General features: G+C 38.3%; 1 protein-coding gene and 1 long non-coding RNA gene across 12 annotated transcripts in view; one reads left to right on the top strand and one right to left on the bottom strand.

Moving 5' to 3' along the window:
- MAGI2 (membrane associated guanylate kinase, WW and PDZ domain containing 2) overlaps positions 1-10,114 on the bottom strand; it is a 1,470,566-nt gene extending 1,460,452 nt beyond the window's left edge. For 4 of the 10 annotated variants that reach the window (XM_055283421.2, XM_055283424.2, XM_055283423.2 and 1 more), the window contains exon 1: positions 9,208-10,113. In XM_055283421.2, the coding sequence (XP_055139396.1) occupies positions 9,208-9,508 (301 nt within the window). In that variant the 5' untranslated portion in view covers positions 9,509-10,113. Of the gene's footprint in view, positions 1-9,207 lie in introns of all 10 variants that reach the window. The other 6 variants (XM_055283425.2, XM_055283427.2, XM_055283431.2 and 3 more) reach the window with 3 other exon arrangements.
- Positions 10,115-11,584: 1,470 nt separating this feature from the next.
- LOC134736912 (uncharacterized) lies at positions 11,585-23,955 on the top strand. Of its 2 annotated transcripts, none has more exons than XR_010121394.1 (2): positions 11,585-15,154; positions 19,257-23,955. It is a non-coding gene; the product is annotated as an uncharacterized lncRNA (long non-coding RNA). The 2 variants fall into 2 exon arrangements; XR_010121393.1 differs by having other exon boundaries at positions 15,691-23,955.
- Positions 23,956-25,073: the final 1,118 nt, after the last annotated feature.

The following is a 25,073-nucleotide window of genomic DNA, read 5'->3' as shown; positions in this document are numbered from 1 at the left end:
TTTTAAATATACATTTTGGTTTTTAATTAAATAGTTTTGTTTCTTTTTGCTTCATTTCACAGAGTCACTTAATAAAATCCATGGTATTTACAGAAAAATTCCTGATGTCATATGCATGTGTTTCACTATAAGGCAGTTATGAGGTTGATAAAATTTCTTCTACAAATTTTTTCATTAGACATACGCAAATCAATAAATGTAATCCAGCATATAAACAGAACCAGCAACAAAAACCATATGATTATATCAATAGATGCAGAAAAGGCCTTTGACAAAATTCAACAACCCTTCATGCTAAAAACTTTCAATAAATTAGGTATTGATGGGACGTACCTCAAAATAATAAGAGCTATCTATGACAAACCCACAGCCAATATCATACTGAATGGGCAAAACCTGGAAGCATTCCCTTTGAAAACTGGTTCAAGACAGGGATGCCCTATCTCACCACTCCTATTCAACATATTGTTGGAAGTTCTGGCCAGGGCAATCAGGCAGGAGAAGGAAATAAAGGACATTCAATTAGGAAAAGAGGAAGTCAAATTGTCCCTGTTTGCAGGTGACACGATTGTGTATCTAGAAAACCCCATCATCTCAGCCCAAAATCTCCTTAAGCCGATAAGCAACTTCAGCAAAGTCTCAGGATACAAAATCAATGTGCAAACATCACAAGCATTCTTATACACCAATAACAGACAAACAGAGAGCCAAATCATGAGTGAACTCCCATTCACAATTGCTTCAAAGAGAATAAAACACCTAGGAATCACAACTTACAAGGGACGTGAAGGACCTCTTCAAGGAGAACTACAAACCACTGCTCAATGAAATAAAAGAGGATACAAACAAATGGAAGAACATTCAATGCTCATGGGTAGGAAGAATCAATATCGTGAAAATGGCCACACTGCCCAAGGTAATTTATAGATTCAATGTCATCCCCATCAAGCTACCAATGACTTTCTTCACAGAATTGGAAAAAACTACTTTAAAGTTCATATGGAAGCAAAAAAGAGCCCGCATGGGCAAGTCAATCCTAAGCCAAAGGAACAAAGCTGGAGGCATCACGCAATCTGACTTCAAACTATACTACAAGGCTACTGTAACCAAAACAGCAAGGTACTGGTACCAAAACAGAGATATAGACCAATGAAACAGAACAGAGCCCTCAGAAATCATGCAGCACATCTACAACTATCTGATCTTTGACAAACCTGACAAAAACAAGAAATGGGGAAAGGATTCTCTATTTAATAAATGGTGCTGGGAAAACTGGCTAGCCATATGTAGAAAGCTGAAACTGGATCCCTTCCTTACATCTTATACAAAAATTAATTCAAGATAGATTAAAGACTTTAAATGTTAGACCTAAAACCATAAAAACTCTGGAAGAAAACCTAGGCAATACCATTCAGGACATAGGCATGGGTAAGGATGTCATGTCTAAAACACCAAAAGCAATGGCAACAAAAGCCAAAATTGACAAATGGGATCTAATTAAACTAAAGAGCTTCTGCACAGCAAAAGGAACTACCATCAGAGTGAACAGGCAACCTACAGAATGGGGGAAAATTTTTGCAATCTACTCATCTGACAAAGGGCTAATATCCAGAATCTACAATGAACTCAAACAAATTTACAAGAAAAAAACAAACAACCCCATCAAAAAGTGGGCAAAGGATATGAACAGACAATTCTCAAAAGAAGACATTTATGCAGCCAACAGACACATGAAAAAATGCTCATCATCACTGGCCATCAGAGAAATGCAAATCGAAACCACAATGAGGTACAATCTCACACCAGTTAGAATGGCCATCATTAAAAAGTCAGGAAACAACAGGTGCTGGAGAGGATGTGGAGAAATAGGAACACTTTTACACTGTTGGTGGGACTGTAAACTAGTTCAACCATTGTGGAAGTCAGTGTGGCCATTCCTCAGGGATCTAGAACTAGAAATACCATTTCACCCAGCCATCCCATTACTGGGTATATACCCAAAGGATTATAAATCATGCTGCTATAAGGACACATGCACACATATGTTTACTGCGGCACTATTCACAATAGCAAAGACTTGGAACCAAGCCAAATGTCCAACAATGATAGACTGGATTAAGAAAATGTGGCACGTATATACCATGGAATACTATGCAGCCATAAAAAATGATGAGTTCATGTCCTTTGTAGGGACATGGATGAAACTGGAAAACATCATTCTCAGTAAACTATCACAAGGACAAAAAACCAAACACTCCATGTTCTCACTCATAGGTGGGAATTGAACAATGAGAACACATGGACACAGGAAGGGGAACATCACACACTGGGGCCTGTTGTCGGGTGGGGGTAGGGGGGAGGGATAGCATTAGGAGATATACCTAATGTTAAATGACCAGTTAATGGGTGTAGCACACCAACATAGCACATGTACACATATGTAACTAACCTGCACGTTGTGCAGGTGTACCCTAAAACTTAAAGTACAATAAAAAAAAGAAGAAAATTCAACATAGACAAAATCTCTCTTACTTTGCACTATAAAGTTTTATTTTTTTCTTCTGTAACATATCTGTGTTTGGGTATATCCAATGATATATCCAAAGTATAGCAAGTATTTAGACTTAAACTGCCATGGTTTTAACAGTGATTTTTTTTTTAAAGTAAGCCAAAATAAATAAAAATGGCATAAAACCTCATAAGGATTCATGTAACAATTACATGGAGAAATTATTTTCCCAGGTAGAGCAAGCCATCTAATTATTTCAAATATTGAAACAAATCTAGCCATTCATATAAATCATCCACTCATTAGCCTAATGAATCTTTGAAAGTATATCAATGGGGGCCGGGCGCGGTGGCTCACGCCTGTAATCCCAGCCCTTTGGGAGACCGAGGCGGGTGGATCAGGAGGTCAGGAGATCAAGACCATCCTGGCTAACACGGTGAAACCCCATCTCTACTAAAAATACAAAAACATTAACTTGGCATGGTGGTGGGCACCTATAGTCCCAGCTACTCGGGAGGCTGAGGCAGGAGAATGGCATGAACCTGGGAGGCAGAGCTTGCAGTGAGCCGAGATCGTGCCACTGCACTCCAGCCTGGACGACAGAGCGAGACTCCGTCTCAAAAAAAAGTAATAATAAATAAATGAAAAAATAAAAGTATATCAATGGGATGCAATTGAGTTAATATTCAATAACTTATCAAAGAAGGAAACTTTTATTGTTTCTTCCAGACCACTCAAAACAGTCAACAATATATATTAAACTTAACACAAATTTTAACTTTTTTAAAAAAATCTCAATATGAAGTCCTTTTAGAGTTGACAAAGATGTCAGTAAGATGTAATAATAAAAGCAATTTGCATTAATTATCTATGATGATATGGACATTGTACTATATCTTTTAGCAGATGTATGTCCCTATGCAAGTCTTTAACAATGTAAATTCAGCAATTATTATCTTACTAAGTTTTCTATATAAGATGATTTACTTTTATGAAAGGAAATATAACAAATACTTACTAGAGACAGAAGAGAGCTGAGAATAGAATGGAGTAAGTAATAATAAAGTCACAAAACTAAGAAAGTTGTATGTTTGTTGTCATAATATATAGCCAGATTATAGCTAGGAGAGATTTTTAGAAATTAATATTGAACCCTGGAGCTTCAAGGTAGATGTTTCCATTGAATTGCAAAATAGGATTAATTCAACTAAAATGCTAAAATTATGGGGAAGCTAGCAGTAGAAGTATTGTTGGTTGCTTCACTTTGTAACAGTATTAATACAGAGACTTACTTATATTGCATTTCTTTCATACCAAGTATAGAAATACTATAAAATAGTATTTTAATAGTACTATAGTACTTTAATAGTATTTAAATATTATTTAAATTTAATGGTATTTTAACAGTACCATAAAATACTAAAAATAGTATAGTATAAAATACTATAAAATGCAATACAAATTGCCTTTTTACTTATTTACATTGCAATACTCACAAATGCAAAGTATTATTTTTGCTGAATTTGATGCATTTCTTCTTTATTATACATTGTTGACTGTGAACACTTATGAATTAACTGTTTTATTATTGTTATTCTTTATGAGATGCTTAATTTCTAGCTGAGAAGTAAAAGTTCAACAGCATGATACCTACTCTTAACTACAATGATGTATTAATGTAAGAAATATAAACTCCTAAACTTAATAAATTCTAATAGGATTTCTATGTTGTCAAGTTTAGAGTAAATAATTCAATATATTCACCAATTCTTTGGGAGTAACGATATGTGGTATGAAGAAAATAAATTACTATGTAAAAATAAACTACGTCAAAGTATAAAATAAATATAAAATAGCAGATGTTTACACATAAAGGCAGGATCAGTGGGAGTTATTTTTAAAAGGTGAAAATATGTTCCATTGTATTTATTGATATTATTCTTCAAATAAATTCTTTTCAAATAAAACATTTATTTCATTCTGCATAAAAACCTTAAAATACAACTTGCAAAATACTCTATATTAATTAGTCAATCATTTCATATTTTTCAGTTAATGTGAATTGAGTAAAATATCTTGAAAATTAAAAACACCTCATAATGTCACTAGCTCAAAATGACCAATATGTTTGCAATAGCATTTACTAAAATCTACATAATGCTTATCACCTGCCAGATACTACACACTTTAAATACCTAACTTACCTAATATTCTTAAGGTAGCATTACTACCCCAGGTTAGTTATCTTGTACATATAGCTAGCACTAACTGACACACTCAGGAATCAAAACTAGGCGGTCTACTTAGGAGAGTGTACCGTTAAAGGTACACTACTGCTCTACCCCACCTTCTGAGGAAAATGATTCTGCCAGGGTTTGTATGTGTTTGAAAGTCATTAAATTAAACTATAATCAATCGGAGATGTCAAATGTGAATATGCTTTTCTCATTATGAAAGTGAATTTGTGAGTTACAAGGAATGAAAAGGAAAGTGAGCATAATAAACATGCCAAAAGATTAAACTGTAAATATTAAGAACAGAGATAGTACAGATAAAAAGCAAATAATCATATTTAACATTCGAGGTCATACCATTTAAATTATCTACATCTACCAAAAAACTACAGTGGTATCACTTATAAATTATGCCCCAAGAGAACTGTCTCATTAACCTTGTTCAAAACATTAACGGTACTTTATTTCTAAAATTATAAACTGATCAAAATGTTTAAACGATGTTTTGTTTATTAAACAATACTATTCATATACCTCACATTTCTATGGAAAAAAAAAATCTTTATTTTCAGAAAATTTGACATAATTTGTTTTTACCTTTTCAAATACAAAGGAGTATAGAGATCTGACTCTATTATTCTAGCCTGAAGTCAGTCAAGAAGAAAGTATGACTCTTAATAAATGTGGATCTACTCTCCTTTGAAGGTATCTTTGAAAGGAGCAGTAGGAGGGAGAGCAATGTAGATCTTCTCTAAAACTGAATTTCAAAGGATTTATTTGGCCCATCTTCCACATGGGAAGAATTAGAATTTCTTTTTTTTGCCTTTTATTTCCCATTGTGAGATCCTAAATGGGAAAGTAAGTCCAGGTTATGTAGGTCTCTATGCAGTACTAGATGCATTAGCAGCCATAGTGCAAGGAATGTAGGACACAAAGGCCTGTGTAACTGGCTGCTGTGAACTTTAGTGGCAAACCTTAAAAAAGGGAAAAGAAAAAGGAAAGAAGACCTTTAGCACTTCCATACAGATCTCAACATCACTCAAAAAACTTTCTTCAACTGGGTCTGATGCATTAATGAGATCATAGAATTACTGCTAATTTAGAATTACACACTTTGGTGAGGAAAGTTTATTATTATAAATAAAATGCCATAGTTTATAAAAAATAATTGGGTGTGACAATAAGCCATATTTTAATATGTGGTTTATTATTGTGTGGATTAAAAGCAGAAAGCTTAAATTAAAAAGATAATTCCTTGAATTTCATTAAACAGCTTTAAAAATTGTTTTGACGGTATTTAAACAGTGTAGAAACACTATGCTATATATATACATATATATGTATGATATATATACATATACATATATATGTATATATGTATATATATATATAATCTAATGTCTTAAACTCCCAACAGCTCACCTCCTTTTAAAATTATGACATTAAAATTATGATAACTGTAATGTAAAATTAGGCAAACAAGTAAATAAAAATTAAGTACATAATGCAATTTCACCTGGTGCACTTATTAACAATATTCTTATCATTCAAATCTTACCTTTTCTTTATAAAATCTTCCTTAAACTGTGATAATACTTGTAGTTTCTGTATAATACCCAATGTCAGAATGAATATTCAAAAATCAATCTCATTAATGTTTTAAAAATGCAACTGCTAAACAAACCATGTTTAAGTTTTTCAGCTATGCTAGCTTTTGCATCTCTCGAAATATAACTACTGGGCCAAGAGTTTCTAAATGATTTTCCAGTAAATGGCATCTGTATTGAAACCTAAGACACACAGGCACTATAGTAAAGGTTCTGAAAAATTTCATTTTTTATAATCATAAATAAAAATCTATGATTTGATGAGGAAAAGAATTATTAGAATAGCAACATTAATCATATTTAAAAGAATATACAAGAGAATTACTTATTCCACAAAAGGTAAAAGAAACATTTTGTTTTGTTTTGTTTTTGGTCAATAGTGATTCAGGAGATGAATTAACTGTAGGGCTCTGTGGCTATCACTATACAAATTTATCATCAATGAACCAGTGAAGCACGAAACTGAGGGTTAATATAGAAAGAAAAGAGATTTTCCCCTCAATATATCACTTTAGAAGCATATATTCTGACTTCTAAAAGCAATAATCGTCCACATAAAATTCAATACAAGAGTGATCTCCGACCACATTAGATCAAATTATGGCAAGATTCAAATAATATCTAATCCAGGTCCTCATCTTATATAGGAATCCGTGGCATATGGTCATTTCAGCCTCTTCATGGATACCCACAATGATGGGAACTTCAGCCAACAGGGTGCTCACGAATTTTTGGAAAACTCTGTTAGAAAGCTCATGATTTAATGAAAGTAAAGCTGCTTCATCCTTTCAAATTTCTCATAGATTTATCACCATTTTGTCTTGTGGGCTATCACAGGATAGTCAGAATTCCTTTTCTTACTTCATAGCTTTTCGCTATTTAATGATAGCTTTCATTTTCTCACTTCTCCAAGTTAAGTCTTTCCACGGCGTTTCATAGAATACATCTATAATACACAATAATCTTCCTTTATTTCTCTTTTGAACTTATCTTTGCTAGTGTGACAGTTTGCCAACGTCCGCCTCAACAAGGAGTGCTCAGAATTGAACACAACATTTAAGATGTGGTGATCACTGCAAACTATAATAGGGCATCCCTTTGTGGGACTCTGTTAAGTCCAATTTAACAACGCTTAACTTTCGCAGCCACGTTCCATGACAAATATCAAGCACTTGGCCAACAAAACCATGGTCGTTAGTTGTGTAGTAGACTTTTCGTACCCAAAGATCTTTACATTTATGTCTATTCCTATAAGGTGGTATTTTGACATCGAACATGTTAACATGAATCTCTGTATTTGAACCTTAGGTATCTTATCTTCATAAATATCAAGCTACTCCATTTTCCTTCCTACCAAACTCATATCCCTTCAGTGTTATATAGTATGAAGCTATGTTGACTTATAATAACTATCTCAATTTATTACCTCTTAATACTCAAGAATCCCCAAGGAAAACATTTTCTTGTATGGCAATTTACATTTAAGAAACTTTGCCCAAGACTTCTTTTTCTCTTGTTTATTTTAAAACAAGTTTTTTAGAGAATAATTTAACAGTGCGGTACATCTCCGTAAAAGCATTTCTTAGCAGCTGATCATGATTACGTGGCAAAATGCAGGTAATGACATGATCAATTCCACCTTTGAGTCAGGACAAACAGTGTAACATCGACGACAACAACAAACCCTTATGCTAATATGCCTGTGACGCAAATATCCATACACACCGCACACGAATTGTGCAGTGAGCTAAAAAAGAATAAAAGCTACTACTTTATTCTACTTAAAGTTGTCCTCTATTCAAACTTTTATCTCACTCTTCTCTCCTTCTGCACCATAATTTTCTTTCAAGCAAAGACAGGGAGTTCTGGATGATTCCAATCTCTCCAAATCTACATCACAGCCTCCAGCTGAGGTTCATTTAAGTCAGGTTGGAGCTGAGGGAGCCTGGGCTGGAACCGGCCAGGGTTTCATCCAACTCCTCCCCCAAAACACGCCCCCCAAATCGGAGCCTGAGGAGAGCCCAACCACAGAGGACTTCCACTCAATGAGAGCAACCCCTGAGTAAAGTCCACGCCGACAACCATTCATCTCCTCCGACCCCCGCCCAGCACTAGACTGCGCTCCTAGCACCGCGCCTTCTTCCGGAGCCTCCTCCTCCGTGCTGGCTAGGGGTGAGCGCAGGGGTTAGTCAGTGCGCACGTGACGCGCGATGCCCACATGACACGACCGTGGGCGGGGGAGGGGGACACGGAGTGAAGAAGGGGAAAAGTTACAGAAGACCCGTTAAAGCGCCCAAAGCAATTTGTCCCTTGTTTTCTTCGCCAGCAGTGGCTCACGGATCCCTAAGGGACAGCTGGGGACCCAGGCGCCCCCAGCCCCGCCCCAGAAACGCTGGACGCAGTTCTCCGCTCACCCCACCACCTTCTCTTCCCAGACCCGCTGGTGATACTGCTGCACCCTAAAGTTGCTCCTTCCTTCTTTCCCTCCCTTCCTCCCATTCTTTCTTTCTTTCCTTCCTTCCCCAAAAGCTCTTCATCCGCTTCGGGTGATGCCACTGACGCACATTCAATTTGCCCCAGGAGCTCTGAGGAGCTCAGACCAGGCCGAGCACCTTCCAAAGGGGAGGGTCTAACTGAGCAAACAAAGTTGCACGCCACTCCGCAACCTGCCCCTCCCCTCCCTTTAGCCCCCAAGTCGAATCCCCGGCGAAACTCACTTGCACTGCGGGTGCCCTCTGGCCCCCACCCCATCATCGCGCAACACACCCCCTTCAACATACGCGCCCACCCTTTCATTGCCCTGCGCCCCGAGCGGTCCCACCGCCCGGCAAAACACTGAGCAAGCCGCTGCGCTCACCTTGCTTGACACACTTGAGCCGGAGGGGGTCCTTGCAGTGTTTGATCACGGCCAGCACGTCCCTGATGGTGAGCCCCGCCACGGGGGTCTCGTTCACCTCCAGCAGCAGCTCCTCCGACACCAACTTGCTGCCGCTCTCATAGGCCACCTTGCCGGGCTTCACCTCCCCCAGGTAGGGGAACTGTCCATTCTCGGCGCCCCCCTTCAGTTCAAAGCCCAGCTGGCCCTCCGGGTTCCTGCCAATGACACTCTCATGGACTTTGCTAGTCCAGTGGCTTTTCTTTTTCAAGCTTTTGGACATGGCAGTGGGGTGAGTCGCCTCAGTTCCTGGGGCTCCTTGGGGTTAAGGGGGCTGGTGGTGAGAGAATGAGGATGGAGGAGCAAGGGGGCCCAGGGGGAAGAACAGCAGACTTTGCCTTCGCCCCCCTCTATTCGGTGCTTTCCCTCTTCTTTGGATGGAGTGTGGACGAGGAAAGGGGAGGATGAGAGGGACGGCTGGGCAGAGGTAGGAGAGCTTGGGTGAGGTTGTGCTGTCCCTTGAATGACACTCAAGGCTGTGGCCCCGCAGCAGAGGAAGCAGTGGTGGTGGCGTCGGCGGCGGCGGCGGCGGCAGCCGGAGCGAGCAGTAGCCGAGCTTGTGAGCGGGTGCGGTGGGGGTGGGGAAGGAGGGTAGGGATGCCGGGGGCCACTCCTGCGTGGTGCGAGTGGGAACGCGCGCGCGCGCCTGGGTGTGTGTTGTTAGCTGATATCCATGGCAGCTGCAGTGGCAGGGTGCGTGTGCGTGTGTGTGTGTGTGTGTGTGTGTACTAGTTGTACTGTACTGGCAGAGGGGAGGAGGCAGGGGAGGAGGGGCGCGCGCGCCGGGTGGGGAGCCACGGAGGGCTTCGCCGCTGCCTCCCTCCCTCCCTCCGCAGCTTGACCCGGTAGTGAAGGCAGAGAGGCAGGCTGGGTCCGCCTGGCAGCCTACGGGAGGAGGCGGGAGCCGGGAAGGAGGGGAGCCGAGGCCCGGCGTGGGGAGGCCAGCAGGAAGGGCCTCGAGCCCAGTGCGGACCTTTCCTCAGCCTCTGTGCGGCCGAGCCGCGCGCCAGGCTGCTGTGCAAGGAGGACGCGCTGACTTCCTCCGACCTGGGCTCCGATGGAGCAGAAATAGCGGGACCTGGACTTGTGGCGCGCCTGGTGCCTGGTGCCACATCTCTGGCTCTGCGAGCCTCCTGGCGCGGGATACTGCCGTGAGAAGGAGTTGGGGCGGGGGACCCGGCGGGGCATTGCGGGAGAAGGCCTGGGAGCCCTGGGAGCCTTGTGGCGTGGGGAGTTCACTGTGTAGAGAGGTTTCATGTCTTCATCTATACAGTCACTTATTTGTCTCAAAGTTCTCGAAATTCCCTCTTAGAGAAGGAGAAAGTTAGAGAACTGGAGGCTGCGTACCCTGATTGTGCAGAAAGGAAGCATCCTCGCATTCCCCGGGAAGGCCTCCGCCCGCGCGTCCCGCCAGTAGGGGAATTTAGCGGACGGCTGCGGTTGTCTGATGAAGAGCTGTCCAAGGATAAGGGGCTTCACTTTTCCCAAGTAGGGGAAAGAGTATGGGTCTACAGGGCTAGGGGTGGAGGGAGCGGATGCAGTGAGCAGCCTCCGCAGAGAAATTGACAATTTAACCGGCACCTGCGGCAGAGAGAAGGCGGAGACACTCCCTTGCCCAATAAAGCCGCCAGAGTCCGGCTTGTACCTGGGGAAGAAACCTTAAGACGATCTGGCCCAACACTCCTTTGCTCACAGAGAAAGGGGTGCTCACTCCCGAGGGTGAAAATCGTACAATCGGAGCTGGAACTCAGCTCGCTGACCCCCCAAGCAGTGTCCCCTTCTTTTCGCCAGGTTTGCATCCAAGAGAAGGGAGGACAGGGGCAAAAGGATGCAGGGAGACTGCTGATTTCCACTAGAGAGCTAATTTCCTGTGAGACATTAACAGTGATTTAAGAAAAAAAAAAATTCCTGTAACTGGTAAATGAATTTCATTTGCTTAACTTTTAAATGATATGTTTCAGACAAAAAAAAGTTGCACACCCACTTATCTCTTTAAAGCAGAGGATGAAAAGCATTGAATAGGTAGGATTCTTAATGTCTGAGATGAAGCTGATGTAGGAGGCAAACAATACGGTGAAAAATGTTGAGTCGACCCAAACAGAAAGACCAGGTTTCAATCCAGACTGCGGCTTACTGAGAATATGATCTTGAGTAAACTGCTTGACCTTCCTGAGCCTCAGCTTTCTTAGTTGTTAAATGGACTTTAAAAATACTAATCTGTTAGGACTGTGGTGAGGATGAAATCAGGGAGATCAGTCACAGCAGTGCTCTCCTGGCACAGGTGAGTAGGAGTTCGAAATGATAATTCCCTTCCTCTTTCCCTCCTAGGTATAACTTACTACTTGGGGATGAGGGGGATCAAATGTAGTCAGAACTGGAAGAGAGCTTAAAGAAGATGATTTGTTTAACCTGTGTCTTTTTTTTCACTTGAGAAAACAGATCCTCCTTAAGTTGGCTGCACTAGTGAAGCTTATTCAGTGAGCCAGGGGCAGTGCCAGGATCTGAAGCCAGAGCTGCAGGCAATGCCCAGGAGTAGGCAAGACTTGATAGAAAAGCCTAATCTCACCCAGAGAAGTTGAGTGTTAGCATTATGAGGCATAGTTGTAAATGGAAACTCATCATGAGAACCGAATATATACATATTGTAAAACCAAATGACAAGCTATCATTCATGGAAGATACTAGTATTTATTAGGTTCTAACTACATACAAGATGTTGTCCTATAGGCTTCACACATAATACTTCATTTCTCCTGACATTTTGATAAAATAGGTACTGTTATCTCCTTTTACAGGTAAGGAAACTGTGGTACACACTTTTGCAAGGCTACACATCTAGTTAATGGTGAAGCTAACGTTCAGACCCAGCTGGTTCAGCTCTAGACTTTGTCTCAGCTACTGAACTGAACTCTGTGTGCACTTACCATGTGTCATACCAGCTCTCAGTACATAGTGTCCCAAAAGATTGGGCATGCTCTTTCTTTCAGAGACAATTAGGAAAAAAGTAAACAAATGGAGCAGGATTTGGGCATAACAGCATGCTCCTCCCATCCCCCAAATCCCAGGAGTGTCACTGAGGTCAGTGCCAGTTAACTTAGTGCTCTTCAACTTCACAGCTACCCTTCTTTGCCGTAAATTGTGACATTAGAGCTGAAATCTGTAAACGTCTTTATGGTCAGTTGGCACAATGTTTAGCTTTGTCAATAGAAGGTGCTAGGGGAACACTGCAGAAAGAAAGGGGCTCCTTTTCTTGGTTCCAGTACTTTCCTGCTTGCTCCTATGGTATGGTGGCCAGTGAGTGACTTTCTGACCAATGGTGTGCAAGAAGGCCATGTTACGTAATCTTCAGTAAATTTGGCCAGTTCCCTAGTATGTGTCTTTCTATGGAGTACCACTGGTACGTCAGTGGAATGGCTTCCTAGCAAGTTTTACTGAAAACACAGCTGATGGTTTCCTCAGCAGCCCAGTGTGTGACACCTTAAATTTCTGGATCATTAAGTGGACCACAGCCATATTATTTCCAATGAGCGCTTACTCTCAGGCTTAGTAGGGTGGAGGGTGGGTAGGGGGAAGTTCTTCTCAGTTATTCCCTCCTTGGGTACTCTCCTACAGCCTGAGAGATAGTGGCTGTTCCCAATAACCACTATTACTGTATTATTTAGTGGGCTTTTTTCCTCTCCTAATAGTCAATACCCTTTGACTGGATCTTAACTGATAAAAGTGGAACCCTGAGGAAAGCACTATCCTTGGAGTCAGAAATTGGGATCAGACTATTTTTTTCTTTCTATTATGGTATTCTTCATATTTGCTTTATTTCTCCACTACCTTTACCCTTTTTGGATTTGATGCTATGTCAAGAAAAAATTATTTCATCACTGAGCACTCTGAGTGTAGAGCAGAATGCTAAATGTTGCATGCTATTCCAGAAGAAAAGTAGTTTAGGAATCCCAAAAGCCAAAGAAAGAAAGATATGAATGCATTGAGTTCTTAGAAGAGTTCTATGAGATAGATGCTTGTGGCAAGCCTGGTCTCCACCCAGATCTCCTAGGATCCCTTTGGTTGAATCTGAGTATCTTTCCTCTAGCTTCTGTGTTCTTTTGCTTCTCACAGCCTGCCCTGAGACTCTCTTTGGAGGAATGCCCAAACACTACTAGACTCACTTTGTCTACTGGCATAGAAAGCCAGACAGAACCACCTGCAAGTTTACTTCTTTCCCAGGATACCCTTTGCCAAGGACTTTCCTATAGAGTATAAAAGACCAGCCGTCTTGCCTCTAGTAGCAAGAAAACCTGAGGTGTAATTTACACCCTGAGGCTCCCCTGTAGAATTATATTGATGTTAGGATTTTGCCTGAAACCACCTTCTTCCCTATCTTGCTTACTGTGGTACCTGATGAGTTTTTCCTGGTAGCATTTCTATAATAAATCACTTGCAGACAATCTTCATCTCAGGGTTTGATCCTGGGGATCCTGACTTAAGACATTGCTATTCTTTTTTATTTTTTTCCTTTTGCAGATGAGGAAACTGAGGATCAGGGCTTTTAAATTGCCCCAAATCACACTACTAATAAGAGATAGAGTCGTGGTACCTTTTTTAGAGGGACCATTATTCTGCTGACTATAGTACTGTAGAGCATAAAGTTTCTTATCCACACTGTTTCTCAGTTCAGTCTGTCAATATCACTACTCCACGATTATTGTGTTTGTTTTTCTTTCTCCCTGTCTTTTACCTCAGAAATCTCTATTGTGATGCCAGAGAGACCTTTCTGAAACCTCTCCTTTTTTCTGTGTTTAAAACCCCCCAGTGCCGCCCATGAAATACACAGCAAAGTCCAAACTCCTTATCTTGCTGGGATCCTCCTTTCCACCCTTTTTAACTGTTCAGCCATATTTCTCCATGTACTTCTGAGACTGGAACCCAGGGCAACAAAGCTAATGTGGGTTCTCCAAGATTAACACAACTGAAAGGAGGCCCCTTTATGTCATCTTTTCTAGGTCCCTTGGAATATAATTAAAAACAAGAATTTCAACATTGAAATGTAATGATGTTCAGATAAGGGCAGTGGCTTGAGCCAATCTCCCACCATGTCTGGGGACTGGGACAGCTGAGCCAGTGGTCCTACCTAAGGGTCAGGCCTGTGTCTTCACTTCTCCTTTCAACCCTTTACTTCTTCCAGAGTTGAACAGCTTACTTTCCTTCGCTCACTAGGCCATTTCATGGTTTGTGTTTGCCTGAAATACAACTCTTTCCCTGCCTGGTCTACACCTGCTCACCCTCCAAGAAATACCTCTGGGCCCACTTTCTTTCCTGGAAACATTTTATGACTCTTATTTCTGTTACCAACACAGCTTTTATTTATGTCTCCATGTATCCTTTGAAGAAACACAACTTTCCAGGTTCTATGTTTTATTTGCATTCTTAGTGTCTGGCACATTGTCTGACACAGTGTAAAAGCTGAGTAGAATTTTGCCTGACAACAGATGTGCCTAAAGTGAGGGTGTCCAAAATTTCATTAAATGACCGCTGCTTTAATATGAACTCTTGGCTAAGGCAGGAGAATCGCTTGAACCCGGGAGGCAGAGGTTGCAGTGAGCCGAGATCACACCAATGCACTCCAGCCTGGTGACAGAGGGAGAATCCATGTCAAAAAAAAAAAAAAGAATATATATATGAATTCTTACTGCTAGTATTAAACGATTATCTCTTTACACTCATAGTAATGTCTTACAATAACAGAATGCAGGAGAGCACATATAAATGAAGAAAAGACAAAATGTACTTACCATGAAGCTGAAGTTAAGAAACCAGTGTCCTCAAGAGCCGGGGACAGCACTGGGTCTGTGCAGAGTTGAGAGATGGTGATGACATGGTGAGACACAAACTCGATCTATTTCATAGTTTGTCTGTGATCATTCCTATTAATAAACTTCTTTTCACAACTGTTTCAATATTCACACAAAAATGTTAGCCCCATCTGCAGTTATACCCCTTGAATGTAAAATTTAAAAAGCCCACAAAAATATGAATCCACACTTAAAAGGTGGATTTATTTAGCACCGTACGGAGTTTCTTAGACCTCTCTATCACTGTCTCTAACAATGACATACTCACCTAACCCCACCAAGAGCAACTTTATTTCGTCTCTAGTTTTCATCTAAAGATTCATGTGGATTTTAGATTCTACTCTTTTGTAGGTTCGTATTTGTACTATTATAAAATGTGACTCTCTCTCCAAACTTTGCCTAAATTATGGAATGATTTTTCATGTTTATTCAGTGGTTTCCAGCATTCCTGGCCCAGTCCGGGATTCTACTCTTTTGTAGGTTCATATTTGTACTATTATAAAATGTGACTCTCTCTCTAAACTTTGCCTAAATTACAGAATGATTTTTCATGTTTATGCAGTGGTTTCCAGCATTCCTGGCCCAGGCCGGGGACACTGTGGGTGTGCCCAGCTTAAGTCCAGTACCTGGAAATACAAGCCCAAGTTCTGGAGAGTTTGAGCTGCAGAGATATATATGGGGACACTTTGAACCTTGACTCGTTGGCCAGAACCAGCAGAGTGGAAAATACAAGAAGAGAAAAAAACATTGAACTGCGATTTTATAACATCCTTTACTAGGCAGAGAGAAGAGGAAAGACCAGGAAAGAAAACTGTATTACAATGTGAAAATGTAATGTTAAGAAATTCAGGCATCTTGGGGTTAGTGAGGAGAAGTTTTAGGGGCTTAGACTCTTCAAAACACATGTACAGACATGCATATTTCATCTGATATCAAATGACATTTATAGTGCTAATCTTTACCTCAAGACTTCACATCTTTTGGTGATTGCATCTTTTAGGTTTATAGCAGTTAAGTTTGCATGAACGCACCAGGGCTGTTTCATTTCAGTCAAGAATTAATGTTCATTGATTGTACTCCTGCATTTCATATAACTATTGTAGAATTTGTTTTAGTTTTATGAGGGAATAATCGGTCCAACTTCTATATAAACTCAGGAATTTACTCTCAGACAACACTGTCAATTAGCTACTTATCTCTCTGGAAATGACCTGGGAACATGGAGAGGAAAGGGAGGAAGAGGCAAAATCTGACTACTTAAATCTAAGTATATTAGATAATTTTGGTGGCTAGAAAGTCCTGAATGATGTGACTTTCATTCTTGTAAAACACCTCTTTGCATAGATTTATGGCCCAAACAGTATATAAAGAGTGGAGAAGGAACTGCATTTGCAAATAGTTCAAATCATTGCTCCATCTTAACTATGCAGTTCACAAAGTATGAAGAAATTTGATCATCTCAAAAAAGATAATGGAAAAAAGTATGTTTTTTTCTGTGACTTTAAAGTCTTACAATATTTTACATAAATGATAATGGGTACTTTAATAAGAGCCCTTGATACTTTTGTTATTGTATTCAATATATGCATATAATACAACAGGATGATATTGTTTTGGATTTGGAAATGTATTCTTTCTTATGCAATCTTATGCAGTCATACTGCTTGAATATCACTACCTGAATTTATCTTTATTTTTGTTGTTGTTGTTGTTTTGCACTCTACTTATTTGGTGCCTGTCAGTCTTTTATCATCAGTTTATATTCTACTAAACTCAAAAAGACAATCTCATACCTTTTGTAATTGTAGGCATTCCTTACTAGATTTTTAAATACACTTCAAAAATTCAAGTACTTTGATTACATGCCATCAAGTAGCTGAATCTATCCCCCTCTCTCTTTTTAAATTTAAGTGAGTAGTTCAATTTCTGTCGTTTTGTACTTTGTGAATTCTAAATCTTTTAAAACCATCTTGCCATTTTTCATGCACTTACCCTTACAGAAAACTCTATGAAACACTACTTATCTCTACTTTTGTTTTTAACTCCTTTTTTATATTACTATTCCCTCTGCTTTCTAAATACACATATTAATTTGTTCTTTTTATTCTCTGTAGCTCTTCTCAATATATGAATTCAGTTTCCCATCAATCCCCATACAATTAAAAAAATAAATGTTATGTATTCTGTTATTTTAATATATCTAGTGCCCATATTCTAATTCTGCCTCTTATTTTTAAAATAATTTTATTGTTGATTTAAAATGACAACAGTTTCAATTCCCAGAAAGTGAAAGGAAACAAAGGAATAATATTATGGGCTTAATTTTTATCAGTGAACTTGTAGGTGAAGAAAAGATTTGGGGAAGGAAACGAACATATTATATTGCAAAATAGTAAGGAACAATCAGATGTGTTTTCTAGTCTCTAGAAAAGCATGTTTCAAGAAATTCAACGAAAAGTTCATCATGCTTGCTTAGATTGTTGAGAAGCAAAAATACTGATGAACATTTGGAAGCAATGAGAATGTAATTCTAATCATACTATTTTAATAATTTTGAAAACTCTCCAAACACTACTCTGTGTGGATATCTTTCAGAATATGATGAATACTAGTGGTCTTATTCTGCCCTTTTCTCTCTACCACAATATATACATTGCATATTGCACACACATATTTTCCAAATATTACATATAATTTCATGTAATTTATAGACCTATTACGGCCCAACCATTTTCTTGGATAGGGGATTCTTTGGAAGTCCAGCTTAAATAAAGCCCTTATAGAAAGTTTTTTTTTTAAAATTTATACATAATCACCTAAAGTAACCTTATCTACTGAACTCTTAGTACATGCTACCGGAACGTTTTATCACGTTTCTTCCTGGCTTGTATTACAACACTGTTGACATATCTCAGCCTCACTTCTAGGCTTCTTTGAGAGCATGACTCATGTTTGTATTCCTCACTGAGGTTGAATGAATAAGAGAAACTACAGTAGTAGGAAAAAACCGCACATGTAGATATCAGTGAATATGAAAGGGTCAAATGGATCTATTATAGTAAGCACAAAATCAACTGACACCAGCAAAGTAAACCCAAAATTTTTAATGGTATTTTAATAGATCAAGAGGGAGCAAGCAGATTGCTATCTGGGAAGGTGGTAAAGTTTTGAGAGAGTTGTCTCCTACTTTCTCTATCACGGGGAGTAATTTTAAAAGAAAAATGGAGGGTAAGTTTCTTTAAGGGAAAATTGTAGCTTAAAACAGGTTATGGGATAATTAGAAATAATTTAATTGCTTTAGCGGATTTTAAACTTTCAACTGCTTGCAATTAGATCCTAAGGCAATACAAGAATCAGGAGGTTTGGAAAACCATTGTCTGTAATCTCTGAAGAAAAGTGGACATCAGAGGAGTCAGTTGAAAAGCAAAGCTATCACCATTTTCTAAACAGGAAAAAGGTGAACCTCACAAACTATAGACCAAAAAAATAGGACATCGAGAGAAAGAATATGAAGCTAGCATAGGTTCACGAAGAATGAGTCAAATCAAACAACATGCATTTTTTATTTATAAAGCATGACTTGTTCATTGTCAATTCATGTTAGCTTAATGATTAGGCATTAATGTCATCACTGCAATGCATATGTCAGCAATAAATAATCAAACACCAGGCTTCCATCATTCTGTTTAATATCTTCGAGTAATGCTTAAGTTGGCAAATGCTCTTTTAACACATTCTCCATATGCAGCCTGCCCAGCACTGCACACAATAGACCTGTTACTTCCCCTTCACGAGCACTCCTAATATTTCATGTGCTCATCCAATTGACTTCTCCCACTGGTGCCTCATATTGAATTTGTAGAATCACACCGGCTCCTTTTTCAGAACTCTTCTGAGTTTTTTCTTAAATAATTCACTGACCCCAAAGTGTCAGATATTTGAAGACTACTTGCACAATTTTAATATTATAAATGTATAATGTAAATGTAATCAAGATTTGTATAATGTACAATGTACTTTGGTAAATAAAAGCTGTGAATACATATGATACAATTCAAAATTTTACATAAATATGTGATAAAGTTTAGCTCATATTTTTTTTTTTTTTCTTCACTCTGTCGCACCCAGGCTGGAGTGCAGCGGCACAGTCTCGGCTCACTGCAACCCCTACCTCCTGGATTCAAGCGATTCTCCTGCCTCAGCCTCCTGAGTAGCTGAGATTACAGGTGCCCACCACCACGCCTAGCTAATTTTTTTCTATTTTTGTTGTTGTTGTTTTTAGCAGAGACAGGGTTTCACCATGTTGGTCAGGCTGGTCTTGAACTCCTGACCTCAGATAATCCACCTGCCTCGGCCTCCCAAAGTGCTGAGATTACAGGCATGAGCCACCGTGCCTGGCCTAGTTCATGTTCTTTAAGGACAATTATGAATATTTTTATGTACAGTTAATTTTCATTAAGATATTGATCAATTAATAGCTATATATGTTCTATAAATTAATCCTGTCTAGTTTCAATCTTAAATTGTTTGCATATACTATTCTAGTTTATTGTTTGCATATATTTTATAGTGTAGAGATTAGGCATTTTAATAACATTTTAAAATTTCCAGGGCATACTGTTAGTGACTATGCTTCCTACTATAGGCCATAATTAAGTTTTTTTCTATTGTTAGCAATATTTTGATAAATATGATAAGGAAATAAGGAAATATTTCCTTCATTTGTTAACAATAGGTGTTTGGGGATTTTAAAATGAAAATTGAAGAAGTAAAAGACACCAGATATTTAGTTTGTTTGATTTCATGGCTTCAAGAGGTCAATAATTTATTGAAATATTTTACAGACCAAAAGAACAACAGATATATTAAATTTGTAAGTCCCTACATATTTTAAAGGATAATGGTTTATATATGAAAATTCCTGAAGCTTACACTTCATCAGGAAAAGCTAAATAAAAGAAGTTAACATTTTCCTAGGACTAATGGAGATTTATTTCCCAGTCCTCTTCTCTGAAGACAAATGTAGGTCTCTCTTGAAAAGCAGAAAGATTTGCACATAAGGTATGATTTAGTGGGCTAGAAACATCTTTTACACTCTCCCCAAAATGTTTCACTATGTTTTATCATACTATCTGATAATTTTGCATTAAAGTTTTCTTTCTGAGTTAAGAAAATGCAAATATCTCTGAATGGGTCTCTTTGCTTTAGTCATACTCATATGGCTACTACTGAACAAAATATGTTCATTACAGGATGAAGGGAATGTTGCCAGCCAGCAAATCCTTAGAGTCTGCACTACACCAAACGTTGCTTAGCAATTTATACGATTTTCTCAGTCTAATTTGCAAGTATGAAGGAGACGTTTGTGTATGTTAGATAAAGTTGTAAAATTGGTATTTATTGTATGTTTCTATATTGAAAGCTTTACAAAGGAAATGGAAAGTTAACAGGTGGATATGATAGTGTGGCACTACTTTAGCTGGGTGGTAAGGGAGAGCTTCTCTTAGGAAGTGTTTTAGGCCAGGACTTGAATAATGAACAGTGTCTAGTTGTACAAAAATCTAGGGGAAAGACTTTTCAGGCCCAGGAGAAATGAAAATTCTTTTCATGCATACAAGAATGAAAGTGAAAATTACCTACTCTATGTCCTGAAGTGGGAAGTTGGCTTGCCAGAGAGCAGGTAATTTTCACTTTGGTTCTTTTATGCCTTCAATTATACTACTTCTTAGGTTAGTTCATAAGGGTTTCCACAATTTGGTTCCCACTTAAAATTTAAAACTTCCCTAACCCATTCCCACCATATATTGTGCTAATCCATGCATTTGTGACTCTCTGTATGCTGTTTTCATTGTTTAATATTCTTCTCATGCATTCTTTCTTTCCTGGTAATGAACTCATCTTTGAAACTCCCCTTCAAGCATTCTCTCCTTTAGGAGGTTGCTTCTCACTGTCTCCTGCCTACCACCCATTAAATTGTTCAAATTTTAAGCTGCCATTGTCTTGTGCATTTGACACATTGCTTTGCAATTACTGATTTACGTGTCTGCTTTTATCACTGGTGAGGTTCTTTAGGAGAGAGACACTATTAATTCATCTCTAGGCACATATGGTCCAACATATTAGAAGTACTACAGAGTGCTATTACTATGTAGTATGTAGTATTAGTAGTAGTTACCCACAAATCGTTTTTAAATAAGTGATTATAATATCTTTTGGTTATTATGATTTAACACAAGATATAATTTATTTTCAGAAGTTTCCATGATATATTTGTTCTAGTTAAAAGCCAGTAGCCATTAGAATATTACCATTATTTAATGTAAAACAATAAAATATTAAATATGATCATTCATATTTAATACAAACTGAACTCATGGAAATATTGTGTAAAGATTGAGTAATTTTTGACATACAATTTTAAATTCAACTTTTCATATAGCATACCTTATATTTTCAGCCTATTTTTAAATATGTTGGCATTGAAAGCCAGTTACTAATTCGTTGAATTCATGATTTCTTTTTAAGTTATAGAAGTAGAATTATGTTTGAGACATTAATTGCATTACATTTACCAGACCTTGAGTTCTTAACATGGAACCTGAGAGCTTCTCCATTTCTTAAGTCCCTGGGAGAAATAGATTAGCTGGACGAGGAACTGAGAGGAAAAATGGTCAGAGGTGTAGCAAGAGTTGGGAAGAAGGAACAATTATTTGCTTTCAAGTAGATTTTTTCATTGGTCTGTTTTCAGTGACAAACCCACTGCGTTAATACATGTAAAATGAAAACATTCAGGAAGTTCTCTTAGAAACATCTCTCTGGCAGTTTCTAATTCTACAATGTTGTGTAAGTGAAATATCATAGTTACCGTCATAGTAAATTGAGCCAAGAGAAACAAGGGAACAGGAGAAGAAAAGAATTAAAAAGAGTTTTGTCTTTCAGTCTTCACTCTTTTTCTTCTTGCTTTTACCAGTCATTCAAGTTTATATAATTTCTTTAGAGAGGCTTCTACTATGCAGATCTTCCTTAAAGTCACTGGTATTACCTGGCATGATATGTGAGTCTTTAATATCAGTCCCTTTATCTCTTTATTTTTAAAGTTTATATCAGTACGGAGTCCTAGATTCTTAATTAATAGGTTAGACTTTACTGCTAACATTCTTTATTCTGATGCTCAGATTTTCCAAAATTTGGCCAGCAGGGTTCCTTAAAGCTGGTTACCTTGCCCTTTCAACATGTCTCTCTGATTCTTTTTTTTTTTTTTTTTTTTTTTTTTTTTTGAGACGGAGTCTCGCTCTGTCGCCCAGGCTGGAGTGCAGTGGCGCAATCTCGGCTCACTGCAAGCTCCGCCTCTTGAGTTCACGCCATTCTCCTGCCTCAGCCTCTCCGAGTAGCTGGGACTACAGGCGCCCGCCATCACGCCCGGCTAACTTTTTGTATTTTTAGTAGAGACGGGGTTTCACCGTGGTCTCGATCTCCTGACCTCGTGATCCGCCCGCCTCGGCCTCCCAAAGTGCTGGGATTACAAGCGTGAGCCACCGCGCCCGGCCTCTCTGATTCTTTATATTTATTTATTTATGTATTTGTTCATTTATTTATTTAGAGACCAAGTCTTGCTCTGTCTCCCAGGCTGGAGTGCGATGGCACAATCTTGGCTCACTGCAACCTCTATCTCCCAGGTTCAAGCAATTCTCCTCCCTCAGCCTCCCGAGTAACTGGGACTACAGGCATGTGCAACCATGCCTGGCTAATTTTTTTTTGTATTTTTAGTAGAGACCAGGGTTTCACCATGTTGGTCAGGCTGGTCTTGATCTCCTGACCTCAAATGATCCATCGCCTCGGCCTCCCAAAGTGCTGGGATTACAGGCGTGAGCCGCCACACCCAGCCATCCCTCTCATTCTTTAAGTACTTCCATGTTTTCTAATGTACAAGATGTCCATATTATTTTGTTATTTGTCTTCCCCAGCTCTGAAATCTGCCTTTCCTTCAAGGAGCCTTGGTTCTTTCTAGTGACAAATTATATTTAGAAACCAAGATCTGGGTATTTGACTTGTATATTGCTATTAGTTGGCCATTGTTTCTAGTCTCTTTCAGTAGACAGAGCTAAGAAATGTAAAAAGAAATATTTGAATGTATGTATATGTAGTATATTAAGTACATTTAAGCATATTAAATTCATGAGTTCATACTAATACTTTCAATAAGCCACAATTCCCTTTTCATGTTTTCGAAGGAAAAATATCCATTGTCTGTATACAGTGGACATAGATAGTGATAATACTGATCCTGAAAAGAGCAATCTTAAATAGATCCCATTAATCATTAAAGATAACATATCTTAGAATTCTAGATATTAAAGAGAGAGATTACCCAGAGCTGTGATCTAGATATTTTATAGATCTTTGCTGTGCTGTTTTGGATTTGTGTTGGAGTAGAACAATCAGATGACAAAAGCTCATCCCATGTGGAAAAATCAAAGCATTCATTACAGAGAGAATTTGAAATAAATGCATATATATAAAATATATATGCATATATAATGCATATGTATAAAAATATATGCATATATAATGCATATGTATATGCATATTTTATATATATATATATATATATAATGGGGGTTATGAACAATGAAGGAAATAGTGATCCTATCTATGTGGGAACAATACTAATATCCTCCCTTTGGATGAATACAGTAGCTACAGATGCAACTCTGGGGCCTCTGTTTAGCAATAGCTTAACTATTGCTTGGCTACAAGCATGGATAACTTGTTCAAAGATAATGAGGAGTTGTAAATATTTAAATAAACAGGATTTGCAACATAAAAAGCTTTGTGACTATGTGTCTGAATTCTTAGCGTTTTCTCCCAGCAAGGCATTGGATGTGGCAGACTTTCCTGTAATGGTCCATCTCGCCCCTATTTCTTGAAAAGCCAGAGCTTCTCCACTTAGTTTGCTAACCCCAAATATAGAAATTCAATAGAAGTACTAGCCTGTTTTTACTGGTTTATTTGCTTTATCTAAAAAAAAACAGGCATACTTTAAAGTCTGTTTTTGATAGCATAACAAAACAAAGGTTCTCATTTTAATAATGCATCACATATACATACACTTGGTAACTATTGCATAGTAATAATTTAATAACTTGAAAAATATATTTATGCATGTATGTGTATATGTTCATATATGTTATTTTTAATTTCAGAAGTAAAAAAATATTGGAAAAGGCCACAGTTATTATAAAAATAATTTGACCAGTATTGGACAATGCAAATAACAATTATTTAGAAGTTTCTGTGCAACAGATGCCATATGTGTTACATTTTATTTGATCATCAAAACAATATTGTCATAGATATTATTATCTTCATTTCATAGAAGAAACTGAGATTACATAATTTGTTCAACTTGACCAACTTCTTATAATTAATACATAGTAGAGATAAGGTTGAAACCTTGTTAGGTTTGACTCCAGACCCCAGCCTCTTTTGAGTGCATCATAAAAGGCTTTGGTCTGCACGTGGCCAGTAACAACTTTAACTAAATTGATTCTTTGCTTTTTATCTGTAAAAGGAAGTTATTCACCTATTTTGATGATCCCCAATGTTTTTAACATCAATAAGTGTGTCCACCACACATGATAGTTTTTAATGTTTTGTTTCCATGATTACAAGATTAAAAAACTACTAATTAGTGATACTTTTAATTTTGATTTTATTAAATAAGACACATCTGTCTACATCTGAAGAATAGCACTTGTGACAACAACATAGACGGCTTCATTTTGAGGAGTAAATTACAATTGAACATGAACCAAAGATACATAGAGAAGGCGTGGACCACACAAATGTGATTGAAAGCTGGCGTGGAGTCATCTTAAATTGACTTTTTCCCAAAGGGCCCCTAAAAGAGAGTAGAATCCCAACAGATAGAGTCTGTGGAGGGAG

The sequence above is a fragment of the Symphalangus syndactylus genome, chromosome 6 (genome assembly GCF_028878055.3).
Source record: "Symphalangus syndactylus isolate Jambi chromosome 6, NHGRI_mSymSyn1-v2.1_pri, whole genome shotgun sequence".
NCBI lineage: Eukaryota > Metazoa > Chordata > Mammalia > Primates > Hylobatidae > Symphalangus > Symphalangus syndactylus.
This window is presented reverse-complemented; position numbering and strand designations above follow the sequence as displayed.